We start from the raw sequence: 24,143 nt of genomic DNA, 5'->3' as shown, positions 1-24,143 counted from the left end.
ACATCTACTGCCGGCGAATGTCACATGTTGATATGAATCTCCCAGCTCCCAGATGTTAACTCGATTTACATCGATGTACCTATACATGAAATCCGTGTACAAGCCCAACAAGTCATGTTCTCAGTTTGATTCTATCTGAATTTGATTTGCATAACATAAGGCAAAAGTTTACAGTTCGCCAACAGAGAAGGCTGTCCTTCTAAGTTCTAAACATGGTACAAAACTGGGATTCAAATCCGCGCTTACGATTGTACACACTTTTTCATTTATTTCAAACATGATTATGAGACTTACTCTGCATTTGTCTCCGGTGTTGGCAAATCACCAATTGTGGTCAAGGTAAGAGTTGACCAATACAAACTTCCCAAATATTTTCGAGTCAATGTAGCATAATCTCCCGGACGGTATGGGTAAACCCAGTCACCCTGAAACAAATATTCACTTCATATAAGAATGTTGGGAGACAGCAATAAATGTGTGTTGCACTTACCTGGAAGCCTTCTGCTTCGGATAATAAATAATAGAAACAACCGAACCAATGGGCCAGTATCAACAGGATATGAATTAGGTTAACAACACGCCATAAATTTGGCCAAACAGTTCTACTTTCAACAATATAGTAAAAACGAACAGATCTATAAACCTGTGAGTAGAGATACCCGTCTCAATGTATTTCCAATAAAGAAGAACCGGACAAAAATGTTAATGTACCTTAAAGAAGCGAGTAAAACGTAACAATGGCTGAGGACCCATTCGCAGCTGCAGCAGATCAAACGGAACCAGCGAGATCATGTCCAATACAAAATTTCTAGAATGTATATAATGGCTAGCCAATTTCTTGTCATCGTAAACCTGGATACAAACGATCGAATTGTATTATGACTCGAGAAACCTCGATTTGGGGCCAACAGACAACCGCAATACATACCATGAGACCTTGTTCCAAATATCCAGTTCTCAACTGGACGATAATGTCAATAACAAATACCACATCTGTTACGCTATCACATAAAAACCAAAATGTCGGAACCGCTTGCTATTAAATGAGAAAACTTGTCACCAAAACACAACAGGCATTGTACGGAGCTTTAAACATACCTGCAGCTCGGGAAAACTTTGACGAACAATAAGCGTCCATAAATTGTACAAAACACAAATTGTCAACACCATTAACCAGTAGAAATGGAAATTTTCATCGGGATTAACAACGGAACGTCGCTTTTGAAGGTAACGTCTTCGCCTTTTCACAGTTTTATCAACGTCTCCAGAGGCACTTTCGGACCCTGTGTCTTCTACGGTTTCCTGCGTAAGAATAAAAATAAATTATCATGGATTAAGTTAATAATTTAAAACCACATCTCTGCACGAACATGGTTGGGCATAGTCAAATAATGATAATAATAATAATAATAATAATAATAATAATAATAATAATAATAATAATAATAATAATAATAATAATAATAATAATAATAATAATAATAATAATAATAATAATAATAACAATAATAATAATAATAATAATAATAATAATAATAATAATAATAATAATAATAATAATAATGATATTATTAATAAGATTGTCTAATAAATATGGATAATTCTGAAAAGTATCCGTAAAATTACAAGTACCCTCTACGCTACATACATAACAGATGGGTTTGTAGTGTGGCTCAATTATCACCAGTTAGCAGCGAAACCCAGCTTATCTGACTCCATAATGTCAAACGCGATATGACGTTTTGTGTTCTAATTTCATTTTTATATCCTCCACCGTAGTATGGAGGATATATTAAGTTTGACATTGCGTTTGTAACACCTCGAAATATGAATTTAGACCCCACAAAGTATAAATATTCTTGATGTCGATTTAGCGACATCCGCCGCTCTGTCCGTCTGGGGAAATCACTCCAGCTTCCGAACGAAATGAAGTAGGATAAAAAAATCTATTCAGGTCTGGCAATTCAGCTAGGTCAGTAGGACTTTTGGTATTGAAATGGACAATATAGGTCGACCATGTAACTGTACTGACAGATTTAAAGTTGGGTGTTGAAGTCACAACATGGAAGTATTAAGAATGTAAAGTCATGCAATTATATGCTTCTAATTCTTTCATAATTATCCATTTGACAACATCTCATTGTCAAAATGATTTTGACCGACATTTTATGTATACGCATAACAGTTATGTCAGTTATGTTTCAAAAATAATTATAAATTCAAAATAAAAACGTTAGCTTTAATTTGAAAATATTGGAAGGTGTTTTCTTTGCAAGAAAATTGAAGTGGTTTATTTTGAGGCAGTGCACCTTTATATTCTAACCTTTGCACATAATATGTGTTATTATACCCTCCACCATAGTATGGAGGGTATATTAAGTTTGTCATTCCGTTTGTAACTCCTCGAAATACTTATATCAGACCCAACGAAGTATATATATTCTTGATCAGCATAAAATTCTATGTCGATTTATCAATGTCCGTCCGTCTGTGGAAATCATTCTAGCTTCCGAACAAAATGAAGTAAGTTGATAAAATTTTACTCAAATGTGTACAATATCTGCAGGACTTTTAGTATTGAAAATGGGCGGATCTATACGTCTTCGTATAGCCCCAATATAACGGTACCTCCCAATATGCGGTATTTTGATGATTCCAGCGACATTTTTTACCGGAATTGTTTCAAATTTAGTATTTGAAGTTTGTAATAGATACTACAGCATAAAACAGAAAATGGGCCATGTAGGTTCACGTCTTCGTATAACCCCCATGTAACTGTACCCCCCCGATATTCGGTATTTTGATGATTTTAGCGACATTATTTGCCGGAACTATTTCAAATTTGGTATTTGAAGTTCGTAATGAATACTACAGCCTACGACATAAAATTGTCTGTGCAAGTACAGGTCTTCGTATAGCCCCCATATAACGGTACCTCCCGATATTCGGTATTTTGATGATTTTAGCGACATTATTTACCGAAAGTGTTTCAAATTTTGTATTTGAAGTTCGTAATGAATACTACAGCCTATGACAGAAAATTGTCTGTGCAGATCCACGTTTTGTAACCACTATGCTACGTCCCTATATTCGGTATTTTGATGATTTTAGCTGCATTATAAACAGATTTCTATACCCTACACCACATAGTGGTAAGGGTATTATGTCTTTGTGGATTTGTTTGTAACATGAAAAAGGAAACGAGATAGACCCATAGTTACTTTTGAGAATCTCCATAGAATCACTTTCTAAGTTGATTTATTCATGTCAGTACGTCTGTCCGTCCGTCCGTCTGTCTATGTATTCTTGTGGACAAAATGCAGGTCCCATTTATTATCCGATTGAGATGAAATTTTCCAAACAACATTTGTTTGGCTCAAGGACGAACCCTATTAAAATTGGAGATAATCGGTAAAAATTTAGATATAGCTCCCATATATATCTTCGTCCGATTTGCCTTTTATTGTGCACCAAACGTGTAATATCGGCCCGAATACTATGGAATTTTGCACATACAACCAAGTTAGGCCTGAAAATAAGTATGCCAAAGTTGATCGAAATCGGTTCAGATATATATATTGTTCATCCGATTTGTTATTTTTGTCCTCCGCGGCCGTAATATGCATTCTGTTACAACAATATTTGGGGAAATATATCAAATGCAGCTCAGAAATACCTTTGCTAAATTTTAACGAGATCGTTTCAGATTTGGTTATAGCTCCCATATATAACTTCGTCCGATTTACATTTTATTTTGCACCAAACGTCTAAAATATACCCAAATGGGATGGAGTTTGGCACATACGACCGAATTCAGTCTAGAAGCTAGTATGTCAAATTTGGTGAAGATCGGTACAGATATAGATATAGCTCCCATATATATTGCTCATCCGTCCGTCATTTAAAAGATACAAATGCTTCGGCATATTTAGTCCTTTGAACTTTAAATTATAATTATAATCATTGCGTGTATGATTGAATTCTCCCATAAAAACTTTTAATTGTTACGTGGAGCTCCGCCCGACTTTAGGATTTTTTTTACTGGTTTTTTTTCAAGTTTCGCATTGTAATAGCTTGTGAGAAAAGTTACCTATGCAGGTCCACGTCGTCGTATAGACTCTAATATACGGCTACATTAGGTATTTTAAAGATATTAACAGAATTTTTAACGGATTTTATTTTTTTGAATCTTGTTAAATTTGTACCAAATAGTGGAGGGTATTCAGAGTTTGGCCCGGCCGAACTTACAGCTTTTTTAGCCGAACTTACAGCATTTTCAATACCAAAAGTCCTGCAGACATAATACACATTTGAGTAAAATTTCATCAACCTACTTCATTTCGTTCGGAAGCTAGAGTGATTTCCACCGACGGATAGACGGACGGACATTGCTAAATCGACATAGAATTTTGTGCTGATCAAGAATATATATACTTTGTGGGGTCTCAAATGTATATTTCGAGGTGTTACAAACGAAATGGCCTCCATCATAGAGATACGGAGGGTACAAAAAAAAAAAAACAAAAAAAAAAAAAGAGTTATTGGGCTTATTCAAAACCCCTTGAAACAGGGAGTACGGTAAACACGATGTAATTTTGGTAGAAATGGCTGGACGTATAGATTTGACTAAATCGGATACGCTTTTTAAGAGTTATCGTGCTTATCATGGTATAATTACAGAAGGTAGAACAAAGTTAACCCCTAAATAATTTTTTTTTCTTTGAGCACCCCCTATTCTGTCAAAACACATACACAGTTTGTATATGTGTGTGTATTGTTTTGAATAAAAAGAAAAATAATTTGAAATTAGTTCAAATTTAGGGACAATATAAATTCATATTTTTCACCTTAACGAGTAAAAAATGTCTAGTTTTGAGATAAAACAATCTTGTCCTACTATCTTGGATTCAATTTTGTTGAGAGATACCAATATTCCAATCAAGTTTTGTAGGTTTCCGCATTATAGAACAGAGTTTGGCTTGCTTGTTTGGGATACCATAGTATTTTGTTGTTGCAAAATCGTCAGGCGAAATCCCATTATTGTTGTTTTTATAAAAACAACGTTTGTTTATGAGTGGAGAACGATGGTAATGTTTACCAGGGGGTAAGGCAGGGAATACCTAGGTTTCGGAAAGAGCCACCAATCCTCATCAGTTCCCTTGTTTCTTGTCTGGGATATTCTCCCCAGAAGTTATTTAAAAAAATAACTTCTATGACAAAAAACATTTTTTACCCAAGTGACAAGATCGTAAGCTCAATAGAAGAGGAACAAAAGAATTACATAAAACTAAAATTCTTTTGGAAAATCTTCTAAATCTTACAACCGCACTTATAAACATTTACATCTTTCTCCACTTTGTTATGCTTTCGTTCAACCTGAACGAAGTAACATAACCATGTAAGTTTGTTTTGTCTGTTACAACAAAAACCCCTTCGTCGACCGTGCCTGTGTCTATTAATAGAACAGAGTTTGGCTTGCTTGTTTGGGATACCATAGTATTTTGTTGTTGCAAAATCGTCAGGCGAAATCCCATTATTGTTGTTTTTATAAAAACAACGTTTGTTTATGAGTGGAGAACGATGGTAATGTTTACCAGGGGGTAAGGCAGGGAATACCTAGGTTTCGGAAAGAGCCACCAATCCTCATCAGTTCCCTTGTTTCTTGTCTGGGATATTCTCCCCAGAAGTTATTTAAAAAAATAACTTCTATGACAAAAAACATTTTTTACCCAAGTGACGAGATCGTAAGCTCAATAGAAGAGGAACAAAAGAATTACATAAAACTAAAATTCTTTTGGAAAATCTTCTAAATCTTACAACCGCACTTATAAACATTTACATCTTTCTCCACTTTGTTATGCTTTCGTTCAACCTGAACGAAGTAACATAACCATGTAAGTTTGTTTTGTCTGTTACAACAAAAACCCCTTCGTCGACCGTGCCTGTGTCTATTAATAGAACAGAGTTTGGCTTGCTTGTTTGGGATACCATAGTATTTTGTTGTTGCAAAATCGTCAGGCGAAATCCCATTATTGTTGTTTTTATAAAAACAACGTTTGTTTATGAGTGGAGAACGATGGTAATGTTTACCAGGGGGTAAGGCAGGGAATACCTAGGTTTCGGAAAGAGCCACCAATCCTCATCAGTTCCCTTGTTTCTTGTCTGGGATATTCTCCCCAGAAGTTATTTAAAAAAATAACTTCTATGACAAAAAACATTTTTTACCCAAGTGACGAGATCGTAAGCTCAATAGAAGAGGAACAAAAGAATTACATAAAACTAAAATTCTTTTGGAAAATCTTCTAAATCTTACAACCGCACTTATAAACATTTACATCTTTCTCCACTTTGTTATGCTTTCGTTCAACCTGAACGAAGTAACATAACCATGTAAGTTTGTTTTGTCTGTTACAACAAAAACCCCTTCGTCGACCGTGCCTGTGTCTATTAATAGAACAGAGTTTGGCTTGCTTGTTTGGGATACCATAGTATTTTGTTGTTGCAAAATCGTCAGGCGAAATCCCATTATTGTTGTTTTTATAAAAACAACGTTTGTTTATGAGTGGATTATATTATTTTTGTGAAAAAAAATATTGATAGACAAACCCAATTGTTGCATGTTTTAAAAGTCTATTTGACATAATAAGACTCCAGTACAGAGTTGCATTTTTCTAGTTTTCTTTTAAGTTGAGCAACCTTTCTTATTGAGCCATGGTGCTTACCAAACAGATCAGAAAGAGGGACGGAGCACATGGTTACGTCGACTAAAATGAACTGAAACCATTGTTTTTATGGGACACATGTTGGGCGAATCAATTTATATATACCTTCTGAAGTCGTAAGGCTAAGAGATAAAAAAATCCAGTACAGCCTACATGGTCGGACATTGAAACATCCTGAATATTTGGCATATTTTGGCATTTTGAAGCCATCAACAACTATGCTGATCTGCATTTGATATTTCTGTTTCTCATGAGATATTATTTTCGTCGGTAATTTGCCAAACAATTTTGTTAATTTGTGGAAAATTGGAAAATTGCTGTACTAGATAATTAACTTTGTTAGAGAATTACACCACAGACCCAATTAAAAAATACTGCTTTTACTAGCAAGAGCCCGCTGCTTCGTCAGCGAAAAGTCCACCATAAAATTAAGAGAAGAGTTCGTGTTAGGCATTTTTAGTACTTAAAGTGCATATTTTTTTCTTTTTGTTAAAATATTCTAATCCTAACTTCAAACAACCGATTTAATTTTAAGATTTTCAAGATTTTCTAAATCATTATTCAAGTTTTTCATTTTTGGAAAGAATAATTGAAATATTTTTACATTTTTTTTTTCAAAATTTTTCACTTTAAAATTTGACCGAGGAGGATAGTAGTCAAACCATTACAGAATGGATCTACATCCAATTTTTCTGTTCAGAACTATTTTATCGTCTCCATGTGTAAACCCACAAAAAAACAAACGAATTTCAGCTCTAATCCAGTAACAAATATCGTAACATTTAGTACGCATATCCAAAAAAACAAACAGTGATGCAATATTATTACCATTTAGTATTTTTTGGACAATTATAGTACACAGTTCACACACCAGATACCAAAAGAGACCTCATTGCCATATTTCGAGCTTTCCAGCTCTATACATTACATAATCTATATCTATACACTCAATACCAAATTGAAAAACCCGTAGTACTTTTCGAACAATCATAGTACGCATTCCCAAATTCACCAACTTCTCTCAAAACTACTAAATGGAATGGCTGGAATCTTAAAATTTGATATTGAGGTCACTGTTGGTATCTAGAATCGAGATATGGACGTGGTTTTGGAAATGTGTACTACAATTGTACGAAAAGTACTCAATAGTGCCAAGTTAAGTATTGGGTGAACGAATGGAGCTGAAATCCATTTAAGGAAAAAACTGAATATGAATATATTGTTACCGAACTGGTGTAGCAGAAAAGTTAGTACGATACATGAAGATTTGTTTGAAAATATAATCCACGAAATAAGGAACAAATTACACAAATTACGTAGTTAAATGAACGAATCTAATTAGCAGTATTTAATCAGATAAACGAAAAAACGCGAGAGAAATTGGGGCAAATATTATGAAACCTCTATTATATGAAAGTTATGTTATTGTGGAATCATTTGTTGTTGAATTTCTACAATGTCAATCTGGGGTTATTGTCAAAATGCGAAAAATGTTCCTCTGGGTGAGTTCGGTTGGGAAATTCAAATGAGACTTTAAATAGTTGATTGGAAAGTCACTCAAATCGGTATGGCGATCACAATATTAAACATATCGAAATGTGGACCTTATCGTTGTGTGATACTCACGCAGATATATCTAATATCGCGTCCAACTCTGAAATACCGAATATCGGGAGATAATGTTATTGTGGGTATTATATTAAATATTTGTAGCCTCAAAAATGTTTGCATGAAAAGGTTACAAATGAAACGACAAAGTTAACATATTCGCCATAGTTTGGGGAGGGTATAAAACATGCTGCAAGTGCCAAAAATCGTGTGCTCAATATATCCGTAAAGAGATTTGTGGAGGAGACGGGCTTCGGCAATAAATTAGAACCTGACCATTAAACGCGTGCAAAATGACTTACTGCTCGGAGATCTAAATGTGTTATATTCGAATTTTCTTAGAAACAAATATTTTCCAAGTATATTGTTTATGGGATGAACCTCGTTCTCATGACCTTAAGATTTTGCACGTTCGTTCCAGGATGTTTGGTTTCACTTCTTGAATATGATCCAGATTAATTATTCGCTGTGTATCTTTTTCTAGGCGATATTTTCTGTCGTCGGACGTAACAATTATCATCCTCGAGAAATGCAACAATAACAAGACAAAACGGGACGAACTTTTAATACTCTGTGGCTTAAATCGTCAAAATACCAAATATCGTGAGATACCGTTACATGGAGACTATGAGAAACCGTGGACTAACAGGGCCCTGCCTACTGAGGTCATATGTTCAAAATTCTGATTTCCATAGCTATATCGAATCATAATCTTACCACAAGTATGCTATAAAAACGCTTAACGGTGCTTTTTGAAAGTAAACATTTGTTTTTTATTATTCTTGTTCACTTTTTGGTGATATTTTAAGAAGAAGATTCCTATAAAAGCAGATGGGAAATTTGTTTTTAAAAAGCTGAATATTATCCATAAAAACTTTTATGTGGATGCTATACGAAGACGTATTGCTGCATAAGTATTTTTTATCTTAGGCTGTAGTACCCATTACGAACTTAAGTCACGAAGAACTTCTTCGAAGTAGTCACGAAGAACTTCTTGTATAGAATTCAAACAATTATTAAAAAGCATCAAAATACCGAATATCGTTATATGAGGGCTATACGATATGGTGGACCGATATAGCCAATCTTCGTACTTGACCTGCCAGCAGACAAAAGCAGATTGGTACAACATTTTAGCTTCCTATCTTTATTCGTTTTGCCTCTAGTGTGATTACAATAGACGGACAGACGGACAGACGGACGAACTGAGAGGGCTAAATCGTCTTAGAATTTTACACTGTTTGTTAGGTCTAAACTTATATAAGGGTATAAGAAAGCATCATAAGTGGATCGTCTTAAATTTGCAAGAAAATGTAAAAAAGGGGAAAAAAGTAATTTTCTCTGACGAAAAGAAATTTAATCTAGACGGTCCTGACTCATACTCATCCTATTGGCACGACTTCAGGTCAAACGATGTTCGAAACGTAATTTCGGTGACGGCAGCGTTATGGTGTGGGCAAATCAAATATCTCTTTCACTCCTACAAAAAGAACAGTACAATTTATAACGAACTGTTGAAAGATGATTTATGGATGGAAAATGTGTGAATCCATGTTTCTAAACAATCGAAATGTTGGTTTAATGAACTTAATGATCCGGACTTGTGGGGATACAATGTCCGTAAAGTTTACGCAAATAATGCCCAAAATGTCGGCATAATAACAGTAACAGAGCTAGATGTAAGAATTAAACAAGTCTGGGAAAAATTAATTCGGATCTCCTTAAAAAAATAGTGGAATCAATGCCGGACCGTGTTTTTGAAATAATCCACAACAAAGGATCATCCACACATTATAAATGCTGCCACAGTGGCTCGCAAATTTAAGTGCGATTATAGGAAACGGGATTTTGACTCAAAAATGAGTAAAAACAAATATACAAAGTGCAAATGATTTTTTTTGGTTAACAATATTTTAAGTGAGATCTTAACTAATTTAATAAACAAATGCATAGTCCTCTATATGGTTCCATTTTAATTTCGTGTAATTTTTTAAGGAATAAGAATAAAGATATCGACGTAGAAACGTTCAAATTGAGTTTGCCGACAGCGCTGCTTATTTTCGAGTGCTGATAAAGTCAATTTTTAAACAATTTAATAAACAACTATACATTATCAATTACTCAAATAATGACATAACTATAAAATGCGTTTTTAGAGCTAGCAAATTTTTATTTTATATACAAAGTTCCCTTTATCTTTCTATCAAATTCTTCGTGTTGATATGCATTGAAATCAAAAAGTTATAGCTTTTTTATTTGGAGTTCGACATAAATCAACAAAATAATATAAATTAAATAAATACTTCAAGCCATGTTCAATATTGCATAGAAATTAAGCAACGATACCTCTCTTCATGTAACCTCTCTTCAAATAATTGTCTCTGAGATTGAATTACTTTTTGTGCAACGGAATTACATTAGATATGGCACTCTATTAACAAATAGGCGGATTAGCATTAATTGGAAATCACATCATTATACCCTACACCACAAGGTGGTCAGGGTATTATGTCTTTGTGCATTTGTTTGTAACAGGCAAAAGGAAACGCGATAGACCCATAGTTCCTTTTAATGATCTGCATAAAATCACATTCTGAGTCGATTTATGCATATCCGTCCGTCCGTCTGTCCATGTATTTTTGTAAACAAAGTACAGTTCGCAATTATTGCCCTATCCAAATGAAATTTAGCACAAATCATTTGTTTGGCCCAAGGACGAACCCTATTGAAATTGGAGATAATCGGTCAAAATTTAGATATAGCTCCCATATATATCTTCGTCCGATTTGCCTTTTATTGTGCACCAAACGTGTAATATCAGCCCGAATAGTATGAAATTTTGCATTTGTCATTTTTGTCCTTCGCAGCCGTAATATGCACTCTGTTACAACAATCTTTGGGGAAATATATCAAATACAGCCCAGAAATACATGTGCCAAATTTTATCGAGATCGGTTCAGATTTGGATATAGCTCCCATATATAACTTCGTCCGATTTACCTTATATTGTGCACCAAACGTCTAATATTTGTCCAAATGGGATGGAATTTAGCACCTAGGACCGAATTTAGTTTGGAAGCTAGTATGTCAAATTTGGTGAAGATCGGTTCAGATATAGCTATAGCTCCCATATATACTGTTCATCCGATTTGTTATATTTGTTACCCACAGCCGTAATATGCACTCCGTAACAACGATATTCAATATATCAAAAACAGCTCAGAAATATCTCTGCGAAATTTTATGGAGATCGGTTCAGATTTGGATATAGCTCCCATATATATCTTTATCCGATTTCAAAGTCCGAATTTAAAGATACAAATGCTTCGGCATATTTAGACCTTTGAACTTTAACTTATAATTATAATCATAGCGTGTATAATTGAATTCGCCCAAGAAACTTTTAATTTTTATGCAGAGCTCTACTAAATTAGCAATGTGGTGTAGGGTATCATAAAGTCGGACCCTCCCGACTTTAGTACTTTCTTTACTGGTTAAATAAATATTATGCAAGTGGAACGTTTTCCCTAAAATCGTCTTCGAATAATTCTGTTTCAAGTTTTCTTCGTCCATACTTTATATTGTCTATGGAATAAGTATTGGAAAATTCATTTTATATATGACTCAAATATGCCTTTGATTTAATTTATACTTAAAATACCAAATCGGTAAACAATTGATAGGTTCAAATGTTTAGCATGATACAAAATGTTTCATAACCTGTTAAATGGGAAGAGTATATATAATCAAACGAATTCGTCCTTGGACAGAACAAAAAATGTTGGGAATTGCGTATTGGTCAAATTGTGACTTTAGGTATATCGATCTTCCCATTTCGCCTAGCTAAGGTCGTAGTTATAGTCTGATGCTGACGAAATGGATTTAAAATTGGATTCAAAATAGAACCTATCGGCGCGTAATTTCAAGAAAAAATAAGATTTTAGAACGGGAAAGAAACCCACAATTTTGGATAGTCATGGAATAATATTAAGCGGTTGAGATGGATCCTAACTTGAGTGCGAGGAATACCGAAATTTCCATTAAACCGCAAATATTTTTAATGCTGAAAGTCACTTCCCAGCTAAATTACATTTAGATGCCTGAAAACGGAACTTCTGACCTTTACATTGATGATATATGTAAATATAAACCGGAATCGAAATTTTCGACTATTATTTTGAATTCCCATTAACACGACAGAGGGTAAATATAGGGGAAATACAAAAGCCGAGGTAACCCTTTTGTATCGCCATGTGACATTATTAGAAGAATGAAATGAAATGTTTGAAAAAAACAGTTTCGGATGGGTAATTTGTGATATTTGCTCTGGAGCCAGTAAGGTGATGTGTATTTGTATCTTTTAGAGGTCGTATGGTTTTGGAAAACATTAGCTCTCAGTTCTATCACAACATCTACTTTTAAATTGCAAATTAACACATTGCTTCCGTAAATTACAGTATTGTAGGGTAGGATCGGCCATGCCCAACGTCGAGTATTTACTTTTATGTTTTATTTTTCAATTTTAAACCATCTGACCAACAAGACCAATAATAACGTAAAATAAAGAATAACAATTGCCCAAATAATAATTCACAAAGCTTTTAATTGTTATTAAACTTACCTGAGCTTCAGGTATTTGTCGTGTGGAGAATCGTTTGAGAAATGAGTCTTCCCTTTTCAGCGGTGGTTTTTTCTGCATTGCAGATGATATTTGAACTGTTGTTCGAAGCTTCATCCATCGTTGATTTGAACGTGTCCTGTTGTTGTAAGAGTACTATGTTAAATATCAATTTGTCAATCACTAATAAGGCCACACAATGTTTCCGAAGGCCAATAATAAATACACATTTAAAGCACAAAATGGTAAAAATTTCTAACGAAATAACAGTGGGAAGGAGAAATAAAAACGGAAAAAAACACTTTAGATGTCTACTTACGTTACAATAACATGGACTACTTACAAAACTTTTGGATGACACAGATACGGAACGAACGAGCGAGCGAGCGAGTTTTATCAACATTTAGATGGAGTGGAGAGTGGTTGAGACTATGATGCACTTATCTACACATACAGTTGCACCCCGTTGGGGGCATACGGTTACGGACGAGAATGGATGTGGAGTATGAAAACGAAACATAAACGTAAAGGCAAATCGAAACGTAAACGGAACGGAACGGAAACGTAAACAACATTTACTACCCATACAACAAATATTGTATGTTTGTTTGTCTGTCTGTGTCATCTCACACATGTCACATGCAAATCCACTTCACATCGATTTCTAAAAAAAGAATAGCAACATTGAGTTTCAAAAACCAACAGCAAAAACAGAAAACAAAAGCAAAAATATTATTGATAAAAAATAACTGTGAAAAAAGTTACTTAACACAGGGTTAGTAGTTTTAGTTCGAACAATAATTTTGGAAAACTTAAAAGAGGAAATTCATTCCAATCTATTCATATTAGCTTAAACTACAACTCAATTGTTTCCGCCTTAGATTTATCATACATTTTACTTCTATATTTCCTACATACGGTTTTGGCATGGAGTTTTCAACGTCGCTAAGACAAGACTTGACTATGGTGCGGATACCAGTCCGTGAACTCTCTCCATTACAAAGGTTGGACATTTAACAGTTCAATTTAACGCAACGTATTTACAAGAACGCAACTGCAGCGTATCACTTATGGCTATGTCAAAATTCCAACAAACTTTGTTTATGAAAAATAAGTATGTATGAGAAACGTAATAAAGAATGTTATGTGAAAAAAAAATGAACAGAACGGAAACGGAAACGGAAACAAGAAGCAATTTGCCAACGACAGAGCTATTCATTCATTCGGTTGTTGTCGTGGTCATGTTAACTTTTTTCTGCTGTACCACTAATAAAAGAAGAAGGAGCACTAAAATTTCAAAAAAGTATTGTATACGGAGGTATGTATGTCAATCGGACAACTGGCATCAAATTAGCAATTCTAAACTTTTATTCATATATATATAAATAGGTATGCGAAAAAAAACAAAATTACTTCTCAAAAAATGGTTATTACGAATGTGTGCTTTATTTAATTGGATTTGTTGGTTTTGTTTTTTCTTATTTAAATTGGTTTTTGTTTGTTTAACAAAGCGTACATGCCGATTAGACAACCCATTAGTTAAGCTTTTCTTTTAGTAGGTTTTATTTTTTGTTTTTGTATTTTGTTGACTTACCAATCGGATTCTGGATCCGAAGTTCCATCTCCGATACGTGATTTCCTAAACGAATTCAAAATGTCATTCAAAGCATTACTCAAGTGGCAGTTAAACACATAATTGCATTTGCTAGCTTAAATAAAGGAATTGTGCAGTCTCTTAAATTGAAATTTGTTCTTGGATTTCGGATTTCCTGATACCTACAACCTTGTTGTTTCTTTTAGCGGAACAATATCTTCGTATGACATACATGAATTCTCTTCTCTACATTACGATTACAAACAGTAATATGTATATATTTGAATATGAAATAAAATATGTATGTAATATAAGATATATATTAATATTTTTTCTTTAACGGAACGGAGGAAGTTAGTTAGGAGAGTCAGAAGAATAAATATGTATATTTATTATAATTCAATAAATTATTCCAAATAAACGTTCGACAAGCTTTCTTTCAAGAGATAGTCAGAATTCCAAATACATGTATATCAAATCGGTAATGACAACAAAGGCATACTTTCGAATTCGTCTGCAAATAATCCGAGAAGCGCAGATAACAAAATAAATGTCATTCTGTGAAACAATAAACAGTTCTGTGGCATAGATTTAAAAACTTAACTTTAATTATTTTTCGATTTCAACGATATTCTATGTTTTGTATGTGAAATTTCGTTTTTAGTATATGACGAACAAAAATAAAGTGGAGATGTCGCTACAAACATTCATCAGATGTTGCCTATCAAATTGGTTAATGTTTTTGTTTCCTGTTTCGATGATCGACATCACCGTTATTAACGCGAAACTATTATACACATATCATTTTGCCACTGATAAATAGCACTTCTGTGTGTGTGTGCGTATTTTCTATTTTTTAATATAATCAGTAATTTAAATTGCGTTTTAATTACAAAACGGCACCGTGCTATCTTTCAGGCACATTGTTGTTCTATATCGAGCTTTATCGGCAAAGTATGACAACTAAACAAAAGGAAATTGGTCGGCCCTATTGTGAAATCAAGCAGGCGGAAGCTTTAATATAGAACGTGTTATCAGAAGAAAAATAACAAATGAAAAACAAAAAAAAAAAAAAATCAGGCGTCGTTTTTTATTGAAATAAAATTAACTTCTGACGCACAATAGAATGTTAGAAAATTGGTCATTTCATTTGTATGTAATCGTATATTTCTTGGGGTATTTAGTTATGAAATTTACATTAGAAGGCGGTAGGAATTGAACATACCGCATACCTAACAAAAATATATGTTTTATTATTTTTTAATAAACATGTGCCAAATAATTTCGGATGCAATGTAACATTTTACTATAGTAACATCATTGTCAATGTGTCAAAGTAATTTTAAACTGTTTGAAATTGAGCCGGATAGGGTGGAGATTACGTTTTATGATTTTATTAATTTAGTTCTCTTCGGGATGAGTGTCATTACCTGAATTGTTCTGTAAAAAGGAAGAAAGAGAGCTTCCATTTGCAATGATTTCTGGAAAAATAAATTATTAAGGCTGAGACCGACTGGGATTTGAACGACAGACCTAGGTTTGCAGATGTTGCCGTCTCAAAACAAGATTTTCTCTGAAAAAGATTTGCTAGCAGCATTTGAGTCGAACTTGGGCTGTTATGATGTTTAGCTCGCATATGCTTTATGGAATAACTTCTCAGTAATACTCAATAAATAACAAATACTACCTTCCAAGAAACAGCCACCATTCACACCACGGCAAAATGCATTGCAGAGTCTCTCTGGCATTACTTTTCATTGCAAATTTCAGATCCCTACGTTTGTCTCGAACGAAAAAAAAAACACAAAAAAGGTTTTAACTTAATTTATCGTAATATGTGTTTCGAAGAAACTTGCCAGTTGTCCTTGCCGATTTGATTCGAATTCTAAATATTGAAAACAAAAAAAAATGATCCATTATCAAACGGCTCGACGCATGAAATCTTCAGTGCTTGTGATCTGTTTTTTTTTTTTTTTGTTAGTCATCATTGATCTAAGCTACGATTTGGGATTTATAAACAGACTCTTGTCCTGGTAAAACACTGTGGAGATTAATGAGTTTTGCATCTCAATCCGAAACATTACACTCTCTACGAAACAAATCCAGTTCCCCACTAATAATATGATAACTATTTTGAGGTTACAGAATTTGTACAAACAATTCTTCACTTTTTTGAAATAGAAGAAAATTTGCTAAAAAACAAATAAAATCAAATGTAGGGTCCTATAAAATGTAGGCATTTGTAGAAATGTATATAATTTTGGTGAATTCCGTAACACGGTGTTACCTACAAAAAATCCAAATGTTATTTCATTCGTGATATGTAGTAAAAACAGGTTGTAAGTCCAAAATTGGGGAAAACGCATTGCACACAAAACATGCGATTTTGTAAATCTGAGTTGTGGGGAAAACGCATTGCACACCAAACATGCGATTTTGTAAATCTGAGTTGTGGGTTCATAGTACTTTTTTTCAAAATTCTGTAATTTCTTAATAGATAGACACATGGTACAATAAGAAGGTAGAACAGCTTCGTAAAACAACATCAATACAGTCCTGAGGCTATGCCCGCTTCCTGTCATTATATGCAATTATATGCAACGAGTTGCTTTCATTTTTTTTTTTTAATTTTTATATTTTTCCTCATTGTTAAAGCGCGAAAAATGAATGCAATGCCTCAATTTTCGTCAAAAATGCGTAAAAGCAAATTTTGTGTAAAAGCAAACAAACAGTCGAAGACTCGAAATAAGGCAAGAATCCACGGAACAACCTCTAAAAATGAGGATAATTTACAGAAGCTGCTGCTCCAAATAATGGACTTTTCCGTGGATTTATAAAAAATCTATATTCCTTCAACACATCAAATCCTCGATTTTTAAAGAAAATATAACGCTCTCAAATTATGGATTTTTGAAGAAAGCATATTTGCGCATCTCATATAGTGGATTTTTTTTATTTATTTTAGACCTAAAAATTATTATTTGTGAAATGAGACCAATTTCTAATCTCAAGGTCTTAAAGGATTCGTCTATCAATAAACATTCCGTGCCGAATATTACACTGGTTATTTCTATCCCATATTGGTTTGTATGAGTGTAAAGATGATACGTTCCCCTTTTAAATTATGAAAAAATTGGAACAGGGAACAAAGTCTTTAAAAAGAATTAATTTTTGCGCAGTTTCAAAACTATTCTCCTCCAGTTTAGAAGCTATGAAATGGTAAGTACTCTGGGTCGTTTTCCAATCAAATATTTCGGGTTAAAATTATGACAACAGATTTTGGAGTAGGGATTCAAATTGATTCCACACATCGTACTCTATTTCAATCCTTCCTCCTTGCTTGGCCACATGAAAATACTACTCCTTCTCGATTATATTTTATTTGTATTGTATTTGCACTTTATCACAAATCTGTTTTTAGGTAAAAAAGTTCAGCCGGAGTTTCGACAGATTTATATCCTCAGAATTTGACCACTTCTTTGTGTTTACTTTATTTGAAGGACGTATCATAAAATTAAATAATTCAAACTTACCACTAAATCTAATATTGATACTTTGAAGAGAAAAGGGGAATAATATCACATTTTATGAGAATAATGTTATTCAATATTTCGACCCTTTGTAGAATAGGTACCAGATCAAATGTTCAAATATGATCTGATGAAGATATAGAAGAACATAGGCTATTATCTGGGTGAATCATTTTCACTTTGAGGGATTAGAATTGGTGAATAGACATATGAATGATCTAAAGGAAGGATTGGTCTTTGTTTGTCCTCCAATATGCGTTCGTTTACAAACCACACAACACCTCATATTTGGTTTGCTTTTAACTTCTTCCAAATTTTTCAATTTTAATAATTGTTTAGGATTGTTTTCATTTAATGTATCTGTAGGGCGAATTCATATTACACCAATTCGTTTGACATATCATGTCGCCTACAGCTGGCCTCATAGGGCTACCTTGTAATTCTACCTTGGTACCATGTATAGACGACACATATTTGACACGTTAAACAATTAAAAGTTCTCAAATTAGGATCAGTCCATGGTACAATAAATTCAAGGTAGGGCAGAACTACCATATGATTTAAATTTTTTTATTTTTCTGGCTTAATATGTCGACTTAATTTGTTTATGTGTGTGTATTCTTTTCAATAATAAAAAAAAAATAGTACAGAAAATATTCAAATTTGGGTGTTTTCAAAATGCTTATTGCGTATGCATCCACAAAATCTACAGTTTTTGTCGCGAAATAAACCATAAGAGATATATATAGAACATGATTTTGAAAAGATATTTTGACTTTTCATTCAGTCTTCGCGGTTTTCAATTATTTATTCAAAATAAATGCAACAAGTTGTTTGCTTTTTTATTGTTTTGATAGTAATTCTGACATTACAAGCCAAACAGATAGACCTCCATACTTGCATTTTTTTCAAAGTTAGCCTACCTTGTATTCATTGTACCATGGATCAGTCGTTGCAGAGGTATTAAAGGTCAAGATTTATCTTTTCAATTTTTTGATCATTTGCATGGATGTGAGAGTGTTTTAATCACTTGTTTCTTAAGAAAGGTCAAAATAATTATGAAAACAAATGATAAATTTTCTTAAAAAATATTTTAATTATTATTTTACAAATTAAAAAAAAAAACAATTTACTCAACGTAAAGGAAGAATAATAATAAGACATAAAGAATCAGATATTTAAAAAATTTCATTTACGTAAAAAACTGTAGATGACATGGGTGAATGGCGTTTATCGAAGGCAATGCATCTTCACATTTTCTTATTAGGCGCAATAATATGTACTAATAACACATTGGAAGTATCAATATCTGAAGCATTTGTACTTGTTTTAATTTTGTCCATCACACTCCACTGGCAAAAGAGCTCGGTGTAATTGTGTCCTTTGTGTGCAATTGTTGTTGTGATGACACAATCTGAGCTACATGTATTAGTGCCAAACACATTACCAATTTATTTTTAATAATCCGTTTGGTTCTAGTGAGACTAGTGTGTATTAGTTTTTGGACAATAGAGTTATGTTACAAATTTTCGGCAATTGTATCAACCCAATTTCAAAGTCAAACGTTTTTGATTGTCTAATACCTGGATATTAACTACGTCAATTGACCAGTTATCGTATTTGCCATTTATAATTTAGGTTGACTCCATATCTTTGTAGATTTCGGAAAAGCATTTGATGAATTTATTTACCTTATCGTTGAATACTAATCGTTCTTCGGTGCTACAGGCATGTAATCCTTTAGGTCGTTTATCAACCAACTGCTAGCACATTTCCAAATAAATAACATTCTCCATATTCCAGTTTAAATTGCTTGTGGAACGATTTAATATTCGGATATCATACCATTATTATATATTGTACATTTTTCAAAGGTAAAACAACAATTTTTGGAATTGGATGTAGATAAAAAATAAAAAAATAAAATAAATGAAATTGAAAACAGTATCTGAAATATGCAATTGGTGTTTAACATTTCTAAGTTGAAACATGTGTATATAGGCAAAAAAAAGGTAAGAGAAAACACACGTATAATTTAATAAACTATATAAAAAGGTTAAACAGACAAGCATATGCGGGCTGAAAAAGGACAGCCTTAGCGGGTGTCACTGAAGTTGAAATTTATTTAAAATATAGTACCTGAGTATAAATAGAAAAGCTACATGAAAAAAAGTCAATGGTCCGAGAAAATAAAAAAAAACCTAACGAAATATGAACAAAATATCTCTCTATCTTTGGTGGCCTTATTTTTTCAATATTTTTTCAGAATTATTTGAATTTATTAGTTTCAATATGTATACTGTCGAAATACATAGAGCCGTTAAAAATCGTTTATGAAAAAATTGATATTTTGGACAGGACTGAAATGTATTCTGAACCACCGTAGATGAATGACATTTTATAGTTATATTTATTTACCTCTCCATCAAATATTTTTAAACGTAATGTCATTTTCAAAATTTATGTACGCGGTTGTGAAAACCACCACTGATTGAAGGCAATTTGTCTATTTAAACGACACGTAAAATGAGCCGATTTGTATGAAACGCATTCGAAAAAAAATATCAGTTGAGATAATTTCCGAAAAACTCTCCTCACAAATATAGCTCAGATCAATGACAAGACCCATAAAAATAACCGGCCTGAAATATTTCGTGATCATGTAGCAACTGAAGGTTTCTTCACATCGCACACTATCGCTCTAATTGAAGTATGCGCAGCACAATTGAATGATTTAGAAGTGAAAGAGTTAGATTAGTAGGACGGCATTCCTTACACCAAGTAGAAAGTATAAAAATATATGTACCATTGAATATATTTATATGTACTACAGAAGGGGGTGTGGTGGTTAAGGATCATGTGTAGATGTATGCATGTTGGTAGGATGTTAAGTGTCTAGTTTTTATTACACACACACATGCACGTATCCTAACAAATATATGCATGTATGTGTATACGTTTGTATGTGTGTTTAATGGAAGAATCATGAGTTTTCGTTATGAAGAACTAAGTTATATTTAATGTTGGATAGATACGATTATTAAGGTGAGTAGTTGTAGTAGTAGTAGTAGATTAGATACAAAAACAAAGATTTATGTTATTTTAAAGTGGACCGTTCCTCTTAATGCGTCGCAACGAACAATAATAGGCCATAACTGCTCGGACACTCTTCCACTTTTGATTTTGATTTGGATTAGTACCATTTGTGTTGGCCGCTGCCAAATTCTCATTGTCATTGTTACTACTCCTTAGACTATCGGCCTGTCGATCGGAAATGTTCTGCTGCTGGTGCTGGTAATTGAGCGAGTTACTGGTTGCAGAATTTGCAATACTATTCAGAATTTCCGATGATGGGCTATTCAGAAGCAGCGTTACATGTCTCCGATTGGTATAATCGACCGATGAATGATCCGATAGAGTGAGACGATCCCTTTCCGTATAGCTCTTAATGGCAGCTTGGCGCGTTGCAACACGGCTAATGTTATTTCCCATACTCTGAGAAAATGTTGTCGACGAAGAGGAAGGAGATCTTAAGAAATGGTAAACATTTAAACGTTGCATAAGTGACTATTAATCTAGGAACATTAGTGGTAGTATGTCTGTCTGTAAGTACATATTAGGAGGTAATTAGTAACATTAATGATTCCCAATTTCAATGTCTAACTGGAGGTCTTTTTATTGATTGGCATTGGTAGCAATAAAAGAAAACAATTAAATGCAAAGAAGGCATATGAACGAGAAGAAAAGTGTACAACTATAAAACTAAATGAAAATTGAGACAATTAAACTGTTCAATTACATTTTCACTGAGAGGAGACTCATTCAAAGATGGCGGTTGAGTAGATGTTTGAAGAACCAAACAGTTTCTAACAAGTTAGCTATCACGTTGATAGGGTCATGGATGGGCTGGACAAGATTAATTTGATAGAGATTCTACAAACCCACGATTTTGTGGTGCCAGACCTGCGATGCTCACAATTAAATTGCACTGGATAACAATATGATAAAACAAATTCGAATTCGACCTGAAAATTGACTCAGCCATTCGATGGTGTATATTTTCCTTATTAAAATTATTGTTGAATTTATTATTAAACAAGTTAAAAAAGCAGCTAAGATCGGCCGGGCCGAACTTTTTTTACCATCCTCAATTCGGAGTTGAAAAATTTAAAAAAAAAATCCGTCGAAAAATGCCGCTTAAATGAAAACTTTATATAGGGGCTATACGAAGACGTGGTGCTGGAGAACTCTTCGTGTATAATTTCAGACAATTCCATTTAAAAAATTGGCAAAAATCATCAAAATACCGATATCGGGAGGTACAGTTATACGGGGATATACGATATCGTGGACCCATATAGAACATTCTTTTGAGGGGGTAAAGTGTAGCTGCCTATCTTTATTCGTTTTGAATCTAGTGTGATTACAACAGACGGATATACGGGCTAAATCGTCACAGAATTTTACGCTGATCAAGATTTATTTTGATGAATTACAAACGGAATGATGAACTTAATATACCCTCCATGCTATGTATGGTGGAGGGTATAAAAACAAATTATAAATATTATTTATAATTGACAAGTGACGTGTCGGATGTTGGATTGTAGCACGTGGTTAGCTCTTCGTCTAATGCTGATGAAGTTCAACGGAAAATATAAAGGGAAAGGGATACTTCCATTTCCACCTTACTTCTACCTTGTTTGCTTTGTTATTTTTGGATAGACAACGTTCAAGTACGAGTATTCAATGTAAGTGTAGCAGCAGTTCTTTAGGTGATGATACATAAGCAGCTTGACATCGTGGCATGGCATGGCTTATTAATTTCAAATTACAAATCTCTTTTTGATATGACATATGAAAGATGAGCCATGATGCCAAGCTGCTTATGTGTCATCATAGCATCCTAACTGCTCATTTTAACATGGGCATGTCATGGGAAATCAGTACTTTCCAAATTAAGATCAATAAACAAGTTCATGAAGCAGTCTTTATATTTCTAGAATACTATTTTATTTATACGATGGAGAGGTTGAACTGGTCTTCTGATCGGTATGAAGTGGCACACACGGCTGCATAAGACCGCTATTTAACGTTTCTACCATCCAAAGGCATAGTATATGCCCAAAAAAGATGAATTGATGCACATAATAACCTGGATTATATAGGCTTTAACCTATTGTATCTGTAAGGCGCAGTATACCGATTTCAATGATATTGTTGACATAAGTTATATACACTACAAGGTGATATAAAAAAACTGCAACAATGTCAAACGCCATAATTTTAACATTTTTTTAAATGTCGGAAATAGCATCAAATTTTAGAATAAGACTAGATTTGTTCGAATTGATCACCTTTGGCACGAATTATGGACTTACGGCCAATGAAACCGTCACACGCTGCCCGAATGTTGCTCTGCGGTATTTTAGCCGAAAGCAGAAAAGCTACCTCAGTGTTTTTAAAATCTCTGTCAAATTTTGAATGCGCAATATTAGTCTGCTTATTTGTAAGTAGCGGGTTGTGATACCCACCCTGCCACCAATAACACCCACGACACCTTATTGTATACTGCTAACATGCTCTTGTATTCATTTATTCATTAGAAGGGCGGAAAAACACAAGCTTAGGATTATGATTAAACTTCGGAAAGATTAAGGGATGAATATATTCTGTTGTGAAAGCCATTTAGTCGTGGAACGAGCGAAGCAAAAGTATCAGTGAGAGAGTTCTTCAGAAAAGTTACTGTTCTTTGTGGACTAATTTTAGACTTCAAAAGCATGATTTAAGAACTGTGCTAAATAAAGCTGCAAAAAATTGTAAATTACATAAAAACAAGGCCTTCACAAGCTCAGAAGTTTTGTAAAGAAATGGGTAGTCTACATACATATCTTCCTATCCATACCGAGATACGTTAGTTTTCCAGGGGATAGGCACTGACACGATTAGTGGAGTACCAATATTCTTCGAAGGAAACCCGAATATATTTGCCGATATTTTTCCAAATTAAACGAACTTAACTTGCATCTGAAGGGTTCAAACGAATACGACGTTTTTGCAGTTTACGACAA

The 24,143-nt window shown here is 33.7% G+C and overlaps 1 protein-coding gene across 1 annotated transcript in view; it reads right to left on the bottom strand.

Annotated features, from left to right (window-relative positions):
• The window catches only part of LOC101900750 (uncharacterized), a 112,440-nt gene that overhangs the window by 30,558 nt on the left and 57,739 nt on the right, over positions 1 to 24,143 (bottom strand). Inside the window, exons 4-10 of the mRNA XM_059118529.1 lie at positions 14,543 to 14,587; positions 12,952 to 13,087; positions 1,099 to 1,302; positions 929 to 1,036; positions 712 to 852; positions 491 to 643; positions 295 to 425 (exon numbers count right to left, since the gene is read on the bottom strand). Coding sequence (XP_058974512.1) covers positions 295 to 425; positions 491 to 643; positions 712 to 852; positions 929 to 1,036; positions 1,099 to 1,302; positions 12,952 to 13,087; positions 14,543 to 14,587 — 918 coding nt within the window. The remainder of the gene's footprint in view (positions 1 to 294; positions 426 to 490; positions 644 to 711; positions 853 to 928; positions 1,037 to 1,098; positions 1,303 to 12,951; positions 13,088 to 14,542; positions 14,588 to 24,143) is intronic.

This window comes from Musca domestica, unplaced genomic scaffold, assembly GCF_030504385.1.
Source record: "Musca domestica strain aabys unplaced genomic scaffold, Musca_domestica.polishedcontigs.V.1.1 13, whole genome shotgun sequence".
Lineage (NCBI taxonomy): Eukaryota > Metazoa > Arthropoda > Insecta > Diptera > Muscidae > Musca > Musca domestica.
This window is presented reverse-complemented; position numbering and strand designations above follow the sequence as displayed.